The 15,612-nt window shown below is 41.1% G+C and overlaps 1 protein-coding gene across 8 annotated transcripts in view; it reads left to right on the forward strand.

Moving 5' to 3' along the window:
• The window catches only part of LOC140491294 (SH2B adapter protein 2), a 125,338-nt gene that overhangs the window by 64,969 nt on the left and 44,757 nt on the right, over nt 1-15,612 (forward strand). For all 8 annotated transcript variants that reach the window (XR_011963275.1, XM_072589280.1, XM_072589282.1 and 5 more), the window contains one exon: nt 4,065-4,166. Coding sequence is in view for 7 of the 8 variants with exons in the window: in XM_072589280.1 (XP_072445381.1) it covers nt 4,065-4,166 (102 nt within the window). In the remaining variant the exon portion in view is untranslated. The remainder of the gene's footprint in view (nt 1-4,064; nt 4,167-15,612) is intronic.

Below are 15,612 nucleotides of genomic sequence, written 5' to 3' on the forward strand. Positions count from 1 at the left end.
AATCGTGTTACAGTGAATTTGCATTAATAAAACATTCATAGCTAATGTATTACAGGTAGTTTTGCTATGAAATCTGTGTCCATAAGTTCATCTCCTTTTGATCCCTCATCAGTCTGGCCCTTTCTCATAATATATCAATAATATAGAATCCCTACAGTGTGGAAACAGTCCATTCAGCCCATCAAGTCCACAGTAACCCTCCAAAGAGTATCCCACCCTATCCCAGTAACCCAACATTTCCTATGACTAACCCACCTAGCCTCCATGTGACTGGACATCCTGGGCAATTTAGTATGGCCAATCCACCCAACCTGGACTGTTGGAGGAAACTCACTGCCTTGACACTCTTCCCATCCTCTGTAATCTTCAACAGCACCTATAGCCTCCCCCCAACCCCCGGATTTCTGTAATCTCCTCCAGCCCCATAAACACCTTCCTAACTCAAACCTCCCCCTGCCAGTATGCCCCTCCCTATCTCTATAAGCTCCTCCAGCCTCGACACCCAATTTGTGTGATCTCTTCCAGCCCCATCTCTGTAACTTCCTTCAGGTTCTACACCCCACCCTAGACCAAACCTCTTCCCACACAGATGCAGGAAGAACGTATAACTCCGCACAGTCATCCAAAGATGGAATCGTGCCCTGGTCCCTGGTGTTGTGAGGCAACAGTGCTAACTAAGCCACTGTGCTGCCCACGAATATTTATGAACATTTTTGCACTCCACTGTATATTAGATCCCAATTTATTCTTATTATCTATTATTGTCTGTTGTCCTTTTTTTAATTTTTAGTCTTCTTTGCCTGCTGTAATGTGAAAAGTTCCAGTCTCCCATTGAAAATAAAGCCTGCGATCCCCAGCATTACTTTAGTGACTCCACCCAGCATCCTCTCAACAACCTTCCCCATTCCCTGATGTAAGATGCCAGTAACCATTTACACTGCAGTCTAACAAATGCTGAATATTTGTTCAGGGTTTAAATTCTATATCTCTATTGATAAGATTTCTACTATGTATCATTTATTTTACAGCTTTGTCAACTTCTCCCACTTACAAAGATTAGGTAACTGAGCTCTCCAGTCACTTTGCTCCTTAATTCCTTCCTCAGTTTTACCATTTAGTGCATGTTTCCTCTCTTTATTCTTTCTCCCAAAATAGATCCTCTGCCCCCACCTCTTGCATACTAATTAAATGTTACCTGCCTGAATCATCCTGAATGTAAGCTTCTTGAATTACTAACCTGTTTGTGACTTTTAGATAAGGTGAATGACGAGGGCCTTTTCCCTATGGTGGGCAAGTTCAAAACTAAGCATATTTTTTAAGGTGAGAGCGGAAAGATTTAAAAAGGGAGCAACTTTTTTTACAGTGGTTGGCATGGGGAATGAACTGCCAGAATAGATAGTGGATTCGGGTATGGTTACCATGTTTAAAAGACTTTTGGATGAGTTCATGAATAAGAAAGGATGGAGGGATACGGCCCAAACGCAAGCAGATGGGACTACTTTAGTTTGGGAACAGTCATCGTGGACTGGTTGGACTGCTTCAGTGCTGTATAACTTCCTTGAACTCGTCATCACCTATACAACTCCGTAATCATGTCACATGTCACATTCTCCCCGTGTCTGCGTGGGTTTCCTCCAGGTCCTCCGGTTTCCTCCCACAGACCAAAAATGTGTAGGTTAGGTGAATTGGCCATGCTAAATTGCCCATAGTGTTAGGTGAAGGGATAAATGTAGGGTAATGGGTCTGGGTGGATTGCGTGTCGATGTGGACTTGTTGGGCTGAAGGGCCTGTTTCCACACTGTAAGTAATCTAATCTAAAGCAAAAGCCAAGTACTGAGGAGGCTGCAAATTAAAAAGGAAAATAGAAAATAGTGAATAAACTCAGCAGCAGTGAAAAAAGAAACAAAATAAATGTTTTAGGTCAAGGCTCTTTCATCAGAAAGAATTCAACTGGTTCTGATGAAAAATCTTTGACTTTGGAGAGAGAAACAGTTAATATTCAGATGTTACCAGACACGCTGAGCATTTCCAGTATTTTCTGTTTCTTTTTTTACATTTTTTTTGGTGGATTTGCCAATTTGATATATTTCTAGGTCCAAATGCAAATTGTTTTTAAATGTATTAAGAGATTGCAGAACTGACTCTGGAACATCACTGCTTCCACAGGTCCAATCTGAAAACCATTCGTTAATCATAGCATTCAGTTTACTATTCATTAACCAGTTTCCCCTTCCAATGCTGTCACATTCCTTTTTACAACTATGTTTTTATTATTATCTGATTTAGTTTAATAAATCTATGCAGGATGACAGGTTGACAGTAATCCATCCAGTGCAAGGACACCGACTAGAGGTTTTACAACAGTAGTTTGCATGATATCCCAGTTGCTAACTCCAGAACATGATCACGGGCTTTGCAATCCCTAGTATACTAATATTGCATCTCCATCATAGAACTGAACAACACTGAAAAGTCAAACAAACATCATTTCAAATCAAACACGTGCATATAGTTACAATGCTTTTTTTTAACTCTTTCTAAATTGATTACAAATGAGAAGTTTTGAGAAACAAGTACAGTATGTGAGGATGTCGTATGTAAATTTTTCATGCTCAAAACCTGTAACAGAGAATCAAACCCTGTTCCACTCCAATCCATTTTCTTGTCCATTGATAATGGATAAACTGCTATCATATCAGCAAGATTGCTGTCTGACCACTGACAGATGGAGAGAGTCAATCAACACTCCTCTCTGATGTGACACAGTGATGTTGGTGGAAATGGTGACGATATCCGAGCTGACATTTGTGATCAAGAAGATGTAAGAAATTGAAAAAGAATTAGGCCATTTTTCTTCTTGAGCCTGCCCTTCCATTCAAAGGCTGATCTGATTGTGGCCAGGATTTCTGGTCTGCCTGATATGACCGGAGATTCTCCTGTTGTATTAAGGATCTTTCAGTCTCAATTCTGGCTGGACAACAGGGAAAACGATGAAAGTGACAAAGTAGGATGAAATAAAATTGAACTGATTTAAAATTCTGAAGTATGACATGTATGAGCTGGCAGTGGAAGTGGTAGAGCTGAGTACAATTACAACATATTTTAAAAGACATTTAGACAGGTACGTTATTAGGAAAGGGTTTAGAGGAATATGGGTGGAATGTATGCAAATGTGACTAGTTCAGTTCAGGAATCCTGGCCAGCATGGGCGAGTTGGGCCAAAGGGTCTGTTTCCATGCTGTTTGATTCCATATGGAAGTCGTGATATGGAGGTACCAGTGTCAGACTGGAGTGGCCAAAGTTAAAAATCACACAATACCAGGTTATAGTCCAACAGGTTTATTTGATAGCACAAGTTTTCAGAGTGCTGCTCCTTCATCAGGTAGCTAGCGGGGCAGGATCATTGGATATTGATTGTTCACTATAAATTTTAAGTTACATAAAACTGATGTGATGTTTTGAACAAACCTAGATTGCTGTGAAGTCTTAATCATATGGAATGGGTTGCAGGTTTCGATTCATTAATCTGTAAATCCCAGAACCTCTTTCAACTCACATTTTTGAGATAACTTAAGGTTTATAATTATAAGCTGCATCCCCATTCTAAGTGATTAAGACTTAACAGAAATCTAGGTTTGTTAAAAATATCACATCAATTTTATGACACTTTGATCTTGTGCTTTAAATTCTGTGTCCTATGGTACTGCCCCATTAGTCACCTGACGAAGGAGCAGCACTCTGAAAACTAGCACTTCCAAATAAACCTGTTGGACTATAACCTGGTGTTATGTGAATTTTATCTACATGGATAGATAATATGGTGTTGGAAAAAGCACAACAGGTCAGGCAGTGTCTGAGGAGCAAGAGAGTTGATGTTTTGGGAAGGCCCCTTTATCTATGACTCTGTATGGATGGTGGGTAACTCTGTTCAGATAATCTGGCTTGAGCTTTCCTGTAATGTCTCAAGGACTACCTAGAGAAGAATTACTTGGTCAGTGTCTGAACTCTGCTAGATGCTTTGAAGTGATTGGTGACACATAATGACCTGAGCCTTTCTTTAACAGTCTACCAAGCCCAGAGTCAGCATCCCACTCTCTGCAATTGTCAAGGTCAGGACTACAATGCCGCTAGAAATGCCTGATAAGGACAACACCTTTGTGCTGAAGGTAAGTGTGGGATGTACGGGAAAGGGTGATTGTGTGACTACCCAGTGGCCTCATATCAGGTTTATACCAAAGCAAGAATGCACATCTTTTCTTATCGAGCAGGTTGATCCTTCTTGGCATTGTTCAGAGGTTTTTATTGAATATACATTTGAACCATTTGTGTTTTGTAAGATGCATATTTAAATATTTTCTGCCTGCTCATATTCTTCAGTTATTTCCGTAGCTTGGTTGATTAAAAAATCTGATTGAAACTGGAATCATTTTGAGATGTGGTGTTGTGCAGATATAAGACATTAAGGCCATCTCTCAGGCAACTAGGATCTCTTGGGTTCTTTCTACCTACTGTGACTACAGCCCTCGATGTTTCATTCTGCAATTCAATTTCCCCTTCAGTATCCTCTGTTCCAAAGAAAATAACTCCAGACTATTTAATTTTTACACAAAGCTCAATTCTCCAGTGGAGGCAACATCCTCATAAACCTCTACTGTGTCATTTATAGTAAAATCATATTTTTCCTACAGCACAGAGACTAGAGTCGCACACAGTATTCCATCTGTGAACTAACTAGAGTTTTATACAATTTGAGCATAACCTCTCAGCTTTTGTATTTTATGCCTCACAGGTTATGTGAATGTGTATTTCAAGTTCTCTGTTCCTCTATACTTCTCAGTTTCTTCCCATTTATTGTGTTTCCTTATCTTGTTAGCCTCAAATGCTTTATCCCTCACTTCTCCAACGTGAACTCTATTTGCCACTGTTCTGTTCATCTTGCTACTCCATTGATGTCTTCCTGCAGTCTACAACTTTTTGTCATGACCAAGCAAGTATCATTGGAGAATTTCTCATTCATGACTTATTCTAGTCCAGCTCATTGATAGATATACAAACCGGAAGGATTCAGTGCTTAGTGGTGTGGAGCTCCTGGAAACAACCTGATGGTCTCAAAAACACCTTTAGCCTGTTTCTCTTTGCTTCCTGCCTCTGAGTCAATCTTGGACAAACTTTGGAGCATCCCCTGTGCTCCAACTAACCCTAACCCCCTCCTATTAAAAACATTAACTATATAAGAATAATGTAGAATCAGAGATTTATATATATGAAATAATCTTTGATTAGAAATGAGGACTGAATGACATCACTAGGTGTTAGTCCAACAACCACCTGATGACGGAGCCACGCTCAAAAAACTAGTGCTTCCAATTAAATCCATTAGACTATAACCTGGCGTTGTGATTTTTAACTTAGTCCAGTTGGCCACTGTCCTTACCCTTGCCTTTTCTTGATACAAAAATAAAAACACGAATTTCTGGAAAAGCTCAACAAGTCTGGCAGCATCTGTGGAGAGAAATCAGCGTTAACATTTCTGACCCAGTGAGCCTTCCTCAGAACATGCCAAACTGGGCTTTGCTGAGCACATGCTGCTTGATAAGCACTGTTGATGATCCCTTCCATCACTTTACTAATAATCGAGAGTAGATTGATGAGGCATTGATTGGCTGAGTTGAATTTGTCCTGCTTTTTATGTATAAGACACACCAAGGTTATTTTTCACATTGGTGCCAGTGTTGTAGCTATTTGGAATGGAATTCTTTCCAGAAATCAGACTATTGAGAGAGACCATAATAAAATATTGAACCAGAATTAGGCCATTTGGCCCATTTGGGTTTTCTCCACAATTCGATCAAGGCTGATGTTTCTCAACCCTGTTCTCTTGCCTCTTCCCTGAAACCTTTTGATCCCCCTGACTAATCAAGAACATAACCTCCTCTCTCTTAAATACACTCAATGACTTGGCCTCCACAGCCTTTTGCGGCAATGATTCACCACCCTCTGGCCAAAGAAAGTCCTCCTTATCTCAATTCTAAAGCATTGTCCCTTCACTCAGAGACTGTGCCCTCGGGTCCTAGTGTCTCCTATTAGTGGAAATATCTTCTCCATGTCCAGTCCACCCAGGCCTCTCAGTTTTCTGTAAATTACAATGAGATCCCCACTTATCCCTCTAAACTCCATTGAGTGCAGACTCCGAGTCCTCAACCGCTCTTCATATGACAAGCCCTTCATTCCTGGGATTATTCTTGTAAACTACTTTTGGACCCCTCCAAGGCCAACACATCCTTCTTTAGATACTGGGCCCAAAACTGCTCACAATACTCCAAATGTGGTCTGACCAGAGCCTTATCCAGCCTTAGCTGTTTTATATAAATGTTCAGCATTTATATCCCTGCTGTTAAAAATCACACAACGCCAGGTTATACTCCCAACAGGTTTATTTGGAAGCACTAGCTTCCGAAATGCTGCTCCTTCATCACACAACCCACCTGATGAAGAGGCAGTGCTCCGAAAGCTAGTGCTTCCAAATAAACCTGTTGGACTATAACCTGGTGCTGTGTGACTTTTACCTTTGTCCACCCCAGTCCAGCATTGGCTTCTCCAAATCATCCCTGCTGTTGTATTCTAACCCTTTCAAAATGAATGCTTACATTGCATTTGCCTTCCTAACTGCCAACTGAACCTGCTTGTTAACCTTAAGAGTCCCAAGTCCCTTTTGTGCTTCAGATTTTTTGACACCTTTCTCCATTTAGAAAATATTCTATGCCCCTATTCTTCCTACTGAAGTACATAACCTCACACTTTCCCACTTTGTATTCCATCAAGATTGAAATTACAGGCAGAGGTTAGCTAAGCCTGAAACTGCTTATGAGTTCTTTTCTGGTGTTACGAACACTCCAACTAAAGATGTCAGTGAATCAAAACCAGAAATTTTAGCAACGTTTCAGAGATTCTGTATTGATTCATGTCCGTGAATGGGATAACTGAGGGGCCATCATCAGGTCAAGTAGAGTGAGTATTAGTGATTTTCTTTTTAAACCAAACTGGTTTAAGAGTCATATCATCTGAGATTCTTTTGTTGACTTCACAGGAATGTTCACACAAATGGGAAATGTGACATTCTAAGGAGTTGCTGAGTCCACTTTTGGTCTGGTAACTGCTGAACATTTATATAAAACAGTCAACTTGCCCCCTCTGTATTCGGTGGACAAGAACCTAGCAAAAGTCCATTTGTTTAAAAAAAGGAACTTAAGCAAGATGATATCATTTAAAAATAACTATTTAGAATCTCTCACTTCCTATCTTCTGGGCATTACAAGTAAATCTGGCCTTGTAACAGTGCCTGTTGCATAATTTCCTCACAAAGACGTGACTAAATGTCGAGAGGGAGTTCTCGTGAGCTCATTCCATGCAACAGGATGGTTCCACATTCCCAGTACCGGACTCTCTGTCTACACAATGATAGTTTTTTACGTTTAATTAACAATTTGTCCGTATTCTCTCTGCAATGTTGTCAGTGCTTCAATTCATTCCATACATGTTTGGTTGCCCTTAACATATAGGGATACTGGGGTCAATTGTTAAACAGCCCACCCCTCCCCCACCCTTTCACATCATCTAACTCAGTAACATCAGGGATTAAATCTGAGAGTTTTGATACCGTATGACTCAATTATTCACTTTCTGAACTATTGGGTTTGTCAGTGGAGCCAATTTTAAATGGTTTAAATAAGAATTTGTGGGTGAGTGTGTGTGTATGTGTGTGTATATTCAGACATTATCCCACCAGGAGCAGTGTAATTGACTTCAGGCAAGGATTTCCTGACTTGACTGTTATAATTAAATGTCTACATGGTTTCCTGGCAAGCATCAATTAATGATACATTTAATGGTCCCTGATGGGAAGAATCTTTTTTGCAATCTCAAATCAAAATCAGTGCAAAGAAACCATTGAAATGCTGAAAAAAACCACAACAGACCTTTAAACCAAGTGAACATGTTGATAACCTACTTCCAGCTGTTCTTTAACGCAGCAACTGCTTTAACTTTTAGGCTAGTCACGTTTTTCTTAAATGTATTTCTTCCTTTTTTGTTGTCATAGGTTCAGCACACAATTTACAAAAAATAGTCAGTAAAACATTGAAGATTGTCTGTCTGTCTGTCTGTCTGTCTGTCTGTCTGTCTGTCTGTCTGTCTGTCCTCCGCCCTCAATTCCATTACAACCTTGATCCAAATGTGGAGGAAACAGCTGATCCCCAGAGGGAAGGTGACAATGACGGCATTCGATAGAGGTTACATTGGACTGAGTGTAGCATCAAGGAGTCTGGCAAAACTGGAGTAATTGGGAGTTGAGGGAAAACTCTCCACTGACTGGGATTATACATCCTAATAAAGAAGATGATTTTAGTCATTGGAGGCCAATCAACTCAGTTCCAGCACATCAGGAGTTCTTCAAGATAGCATCTTAGGCTCAACCCCGTTATTTCGCCTTGCTTCCATCATAGATTCAGAATTAATGATGTGCAATCATGAGCCAACAACGTTCAGCACCATTTGCAACTCCTCACATTTTGAATCAATTTGTAAACACATGCAGCAAGACTGGGGCAGCGTTCAGGCTGTGGCAGATAAGTGGCAAGAAACATTGGTATTGCACTAGTACCAAGCATTGACCACCTGGAGATCGAGAGAGAATCTCATCAGTGGCATTCCCATCACTAAAACATTTACTTTATCAACATCCTGGTGGTCATCACTGATCAGGCAATTAATTAGATCAGGCATATAAATATAGTGACTATGAAAGCAGGTCAAAGATGGGAAATTCTGATGGGGAGTACCTCCCGCTCTAAGCCCTTTACAGCCTGCCCATTCCCTTTTTTTTGTCTAAAAAATTCATTCATTGAGCTTGGGCATCACTGGCTGTGCCAGCATTATTGCCTGTACTTAGTTGAACATTGTGTGCAGTCATCGGCAACATTCAGTTCTGACCTTCAATAGAGACAAAGTGTGAAGTTTGACTCCCAAAGTAGTGTAGAATTTTCCCACTAATTCCTATTGATTGCAGTTTTGCTAGGTCACAATTGGTCAAGTGCAGCCTTGATGTCAGTGTGTCTGTCGCACTCTCCTCACCTTTAGAAATAGAATTAGCTTTATTGTCAATTGGACTCAATGAGTACAGTGAAAAGTCTGTATGTTGCCACTTATAGCGCCTTCTTAGGTACCTAGGCACACCTTCTTTAGTTATGAGATTTTAGAAAATAGAGGAAAAAATGTCCAGTGTTGCAGAAATAAAAGTTCAGAACAACAGTCTTCCAACCTGGACCACATTGGGACCTAGCCTTCAGTCTGCAACAGGCCCTGGCTCCAGACTGCACAAGGCTTCATCTTGAGGATCACTTTAGACTGCCACGCATGACTGAGAGCGCCACACCGGGAGGCCACTACACCCACACCGGGAGGCCACTATAGGAGGTCACCACACTATACTGGGAGATGGCTACCAGAGGCCAGGAAGTCATCACACCATACTGGGAGGCCTGGATTTGATGCCAAAGGCCAGGAATCATCATCTCTGGAATTCAGTTCTTTTATCTGGGTTTGAACCAAGGATGTAATGACTGACTATAGCAAAAGCTGAACTAACTCATAGGTAACTCTATACCCGAAACATCGCCTCTCCTGCTCGGATGCCGCCTGACCTGCTGTGCTTTTCCAGCCCCACACTTTTTGACTCTGACTCTCCAGCATCTACAGTCCTCACTTTCTCCTAACTCTTAGTAAGTGTTCGGTTATTGCTGAGCAGGTGCAGCTTGATAGCACTGACACCTTCCATCACTTCACTGATGATTGAAAGTAGACTGGGGCAGTTATTGGCCAGATTGGATTTGTCCTGTTTTCTGTGGACATACCTTGGTAATTTTAGTATTGTAGCTGTACATTTGTTGGAAAAATATAGTCATCAGATGTGGGCATTACTACCGTCCATTCCTAACTACCCTGGTTAGATCATTTCAGAGTGGAAATGAGAGTTAACTGTGTCACTGAGGGTATGGAGTCACATAAAAGATGGTAGATTTCCTTCCCTAAAGGATGTTAATGAACCATAATTTATTATTAGACAACCAATGATGGTTACATGGTCACCATTAGGATAGCTTTTTATTTCCAATTCTTTACTGAATTCAGGTTTCACCATCTGTTGTGGGGTTTGAACACCGATCTCCAGAATATTTGTCTGTCCAGTGACGTGACCACTACGCCACTGCCTTGCTGTTAGAGCATTTGTGTTTTCATTACTATTGCCAAATTATTGTCAGGGCCCATAGCCTTTAGAGTATCCAGTGTCTCCAACCATTTCTTAATATCACAATGCACTGAGTTAAATCAGCTAAAGACTGCAATCTGTGATGGAGAAAGCTTTTATGATAGGCTAAAATGGACTGTCCACCAGACATTATGAAAATGGTGGTGTGGGGGATTATACTGGGCCATGAGGTTGCAGATAGTGTTTGATTGTAACTTTGCTGCCATTGATGGCCCACAGTGCCTCATGGAGGTCCAGTCTTAATTTGCTAGATCTGTTTGAAGTCTGTGCCATTTAGCATGGTCATAGTGCCACACAACACAATGGAAGTTATTCTCAATGTAAAGGTAGGACTTTGTCTCCGCCAGGATTGTGGTGGTCACTCTTACCAAAACTGTCATTGTCAGATGCAGTCAGCAGACTGGTAAGGATGAGGTCATGTATGTTTTTTTTCCTCTTGTTGCCTGTTCCCTCGACACTTGCTGCAGACCCAGTTTAGCAGCTCTGTTCTTTAGGACCTGACCAGTTCGCTCAGCTGCGCAACGAGCGAGCAAGCCACTCTTGGTAATAGACGTTAAAGTCCCCCATTCTGCATCCTTGTTCTCCTCAGCGGTATTCAATATAGAGGAGTACTGATCCATCAACTGAAAGAAGGCAGTAGCTGATTTTCTTGTCAATGTTTGACTTAATGACTTCATAGGGATGCAGAGTCAATGTTGAGGACTCCCAAGGCAACTCACTCCTGACTGTATATTGCTGTGCTAACACCTCTATTGCTTCTGAACCAACCAGGGGGACATTATTTGAGAGGTATGATTCCAGGAGTATGACTGTTGGGCTGTTGCTTGACTGGTCTGTGAGACAGTTCAGCATTGACAGGACTGAGTTTATTGTTGTCCTCTCCAGTGTAAAGGTGCTGCCAGGTAGGCTGTCTGGTTTCATTCTTTTGAGACCTTTTTGTGGTTTAATACTACTACTTTGAAGTGGCTCTGAAGACCATTTCAGAGGGCGGTTAAGGGTCATCTGCATTTCTGTGGGTCACATATATGTCACATTTCCTTCTTTTAACAATCAGTATGTGGAATTTAAAAGTCTAAATGTTATAAAATTGAAATATCATAACCTGCTGCTGTGGGACTTAAATCCAGGTCTTGAGAAATTTACCTTTGTATCTGGACTACTCAGCGAAAGTGGGTACTGCAAATGCTGGAGATTAGAGTGGTGCTGGAAAAGCACAGCAGGTCAGGCAGCATCCAAGGAGCAGGAAAATCAATGTTTAGGGCAAAATTCCTTCATCAGGAATGAAGGTTTTTGCCCGAAATGTTGATTTTCCTGCCCCTCTGGAATACTAGTCCAGTGATTAAACTACTCTATATCAATTCCCTACAATTCCCCCATTAGAGCTGAGTGAAATCTATTTCCTACATATTGGGCAAGGTATGTAGATTTAAAGACTAGACAGAAAAGTCATTGCAGAGTCTAAATGATGATGAACTATAGGTCAAAGCCTAGACCATAGAGGGATGTTACAAAATCTCATTTATCGCAATATCTTGTCCAAGACAGATTAAGCTCTTGCTGTTCTGGTGTTTCTACTGTCCAAATGCTAATGTATTGTTGAGTTGTACAGTTCCTTTTGCTGTAATTCATTTGCATTAAGCCATTTTAACATGAGTCTTTGTTAACATGGTGAAAAAAAGACTGACCGCTTCCAGCTGTAACTTTGACTTCTGGCCTGTCTCAGTGTATACATATAAACTGAGTCCGTGTCTCAAAAAATGCATTGTGTTTACTGTCCTCGGAACTATTACAGATTGAGGCCATATATCACAAGGTCCTGGTCCAATAGGAAGACGGTCATTGCTGAAATGTCAATGGAATTGTGCGTTGGGGCCATATGGAGGTCCTGGTGTTGATTCCATGGGAACTGCTCAGGAAGTGGGAACATCAGTTGAGCAATTGCCAAACATCTGGAACCCTCTGAGAAAAGCTCTCTGTTCTGAAATAGAGATGGTTCTGACTTGATCACTTTCTTCATTCATCAGGAGAGCAGAAGATTTTAAAACTTGCTTTATTTCCTCAGTAATTATAAAATGAACTCTCACTCACCACTTTCTCCCCAATGAAAAACCTCAAGTCAGCAAAGTGAACATTGAGATGCTAGTCGATAGATTGGAAACAGTACTCTTTCCTCTAATTATGATCTATTACTAATTAATATAATAAAGCAAAGCTCTTATGGTCTCTCTTTGAGTGATCAGTCAACCCACTCCTTCCATTGGTGTGATCTTCAGTGGTATGATGTGAATATGAGATGCTCTATATTGATTCAGGTCATGGAGCTGGATTCAACATTTGGATAGCTTACCGTCCACATACACTTTCACACAGTCATAGAGTCCTACAGCATAGAGACAGGCCCTTCAGCCCAAACTGATCCACGCCAACTAAAATGTCCATCCTCGTTAAACCCATTTCCCTGCACTTGGCCCATATCCTTCTCGACCTTTCCTGTCCATGTATTTGCCCAAATGCCTTTTTAAATGTTGTTAATGTACCCGCCTCAATCACTTTTCTGTTGGCAGCTCATTCCAAATGCGTACCACCCTCTGTGTAAAAATGTTGCCTCTCAGGTTCCTTTTTATTCTTTCCCCTCTAAACTTAAACTGATGCCCTGTAGTCCTTGATTCCCTAACCCTGGAAAAAAGACTGAGTATGTTCACCCTATCCATGCCTCTCACGACCTTATATACGTCAATAAGATCCCCCCTCAGTCTCCTATGCCCTAAAGAAAAAAGTTGTAGTGAGAGTTTGGACAAGCTAGAACTCCAGACCCTTGAGTCCTGGCAACATCCTTGTAAATTTCTTCTGCACTCTTTCCACTTTAATAACATCCTTCCTATAGCAAGTTGATCAAAACGGAACACAATACTCCAAGTGCAGCCTCACTAACATCCTGTATAACTGCAACATAACTGGATATAAGTTGCTCGCTGAGCTGGAAGGTTTGTTTTCGGACATTTTGTTACCCTACTATGTATCATCATCAGTGAGCCTCTGGTGAAGTACTAGTGATATAACCTGCTTTTTATTTGTGTGTAGGATTCCTTGGGTTGGTGATGTCATTTCCTGTTCTTTTTTCTCCAGGGGTAGTAAGGGGATCCGAGTCAATGTTTTTGTTGATAGAGTTCCAGTTGGAATGCCATGCTTCTAGGAATTTTCGTGCATGTCTCTGTTTGGCTTGTCCTAGGATGGATGTGTTGTCCCAGTCAAAATGGTGTCTTTCCTCATACATATGTATGATACTAGTGAGAGTGGGTCATGTCTTTTTGTGACCATTTGATGTTCACGTATCCTGGTGGCTAGTTTTCTGCCTGTTTGTCCAATGTAGTGTTTGTTACAGTTCTGCCAACCATCCAGCCCAAACTTTGGGTCTGCCACGTGGATGACACCTTTGTACTTGCTAAATGAAACAAATTAGAGAAAACCTCCAAAACCATCAATAATATCCTTACTGGCATAAAATTCACTAAAGAGAAGGAAAACAACAGCAAACTGTCATTCCTTGTTGTCACAGTAGAGCGAACAGCCAGCGTCTACAGGAAAACAACACATATGGACCAAATATTGAACTACAGAAACTATCATTCCAACACCCATAAATGGAGCTGCCTAGAACAATGTTTCAATGAGCCACCACACACTGCAGCACAGAGGAACTATGCAGAGCAGAGGGAAATCACCTATACAGTGTATTAAAAAAGAATGGGTACCAAATCAACACAGTTCGCTGATTTCTCAGCAACCAACCCAAACAAGCAGATAAAACCTCTCTCTCTCCTACATCAAAGTCATCTCGGAAATTACTGCCAGACTACTCTGACCCCTTGGCATCATGGTAGTCCATAAATGCACCAACACACTAAAACAGCAGCTAATGAACTTGGAAAATCCTATACAGGTAACAATCAAAACTAATGTCATTTACAAAATATCTTGCAAGAACTGTAGCAAACACTGCATTGGATGAACAGGCAGAAAGCTAGCCACCTGGATACATGAACATCAACTACCCACAAAAAGACATGACCCACTCTCACTTGTACCTTTTACATCCAGATGAGGAAGGCCACCACTTTGACTGGGGCAACACATCCATCCTAGGACAAACCAAACAGAGACATGCATAAGAACTCCTAGAAGCATAGCATTCCAACCGGAGCGTACTCAACAAATGCATTGACTTGGATCCCATTTACCGCCCCCTGAGAAAAAGAACAGGTAATGACATCACCAACCCAAGGAAACTTAAACACATAAATAAAACGCGGGCCATACCACCAGTGCTTCACCAGAGGCTAACTGATGATGTTACCTAGTATGGTGATGAAATCAAACCTTCCAACTCAACAAGCAAACTTACATCCAGAATCCCAACCTGAACTACAAATCTTCTGAAAACTTGTAACGTAACTTCCCAACTTCTCTACTCAATTCCCTGACTGATATAGGCCTGTGTGCCAGAAGCCTCCTTCACAGCCCTGTCTACTCTCTGCTTTCAGAAAACCGTGCACCTGAACTCCAAGATCCCTCTGTTACACACCACTCTTTAAGGCCCATTCACCGTGAAACTCCTACCTTGATTTGACTTTCAAAAATGCAAGATCACACACTTATCTGTATTAAGCTCCATTTGCTGTTTCTTGGCCCACTTCGCCAGTTGATCACTTCCTCATTGTCCATTATACAGCCTATTTTGGTGTCATCTGCAAACTAATTACACTTTTTACATTCTCATCCAAATCATTGATATCGATAACAAACAGCAATGGGCCCAGCACTGACCTCCTGAGGTACACCACTAGTCACAGGCCTCCAGTCTGACACTATTATCCTCTGCTTCCAACTATCAAGCTAATTGTGTATCCAATTTCCCAGCTCCCCCTGGATTCCATGCGATCTAACCTTCCAGAGTAGCCTATCATGTGGGACATAGTCTATATGGATTTCAATAAGGCTTTTGGCAAAGTTTACTGCGCTTGAGGCAAATACTTTTAGATAAATTTAATAGCACTTCAGAACAGATACATGATTAATAACATTATAAGTAATGCTGACAAAAGATATATATTTATTGAAAGTTTTGCTTTACTTTGTCAGGACAACTTGGCAAGAATACCAGTTCAAAGGGAAAACCAGCATTCATACCACATAAGAGGAGAGTTCTGTTTGGTACATGAATTGAGACTGCAGAAGTGTTGCCATGAAAACTGCCTCCATTACTTTTGATAATGAGCCACCTGGCTTTA

Source organism: Chiloscyllium punctatum, chromosome 19 (genome assembly GCF_047496795.1).
Source record: "Chiloscyllium punctatum isolate Juve2018m chromosome 19, sChiPun1.3, whole genome shotgun sequence".
Taxonomy (NCBI): domain Eukaryota; kingdom Metazoa; phylum Chordata; class Chondrichthyes; order Orectolobiformes; family Hemiscylliidae; genus Chiloscyllium; species Chiloscyllium punctatum.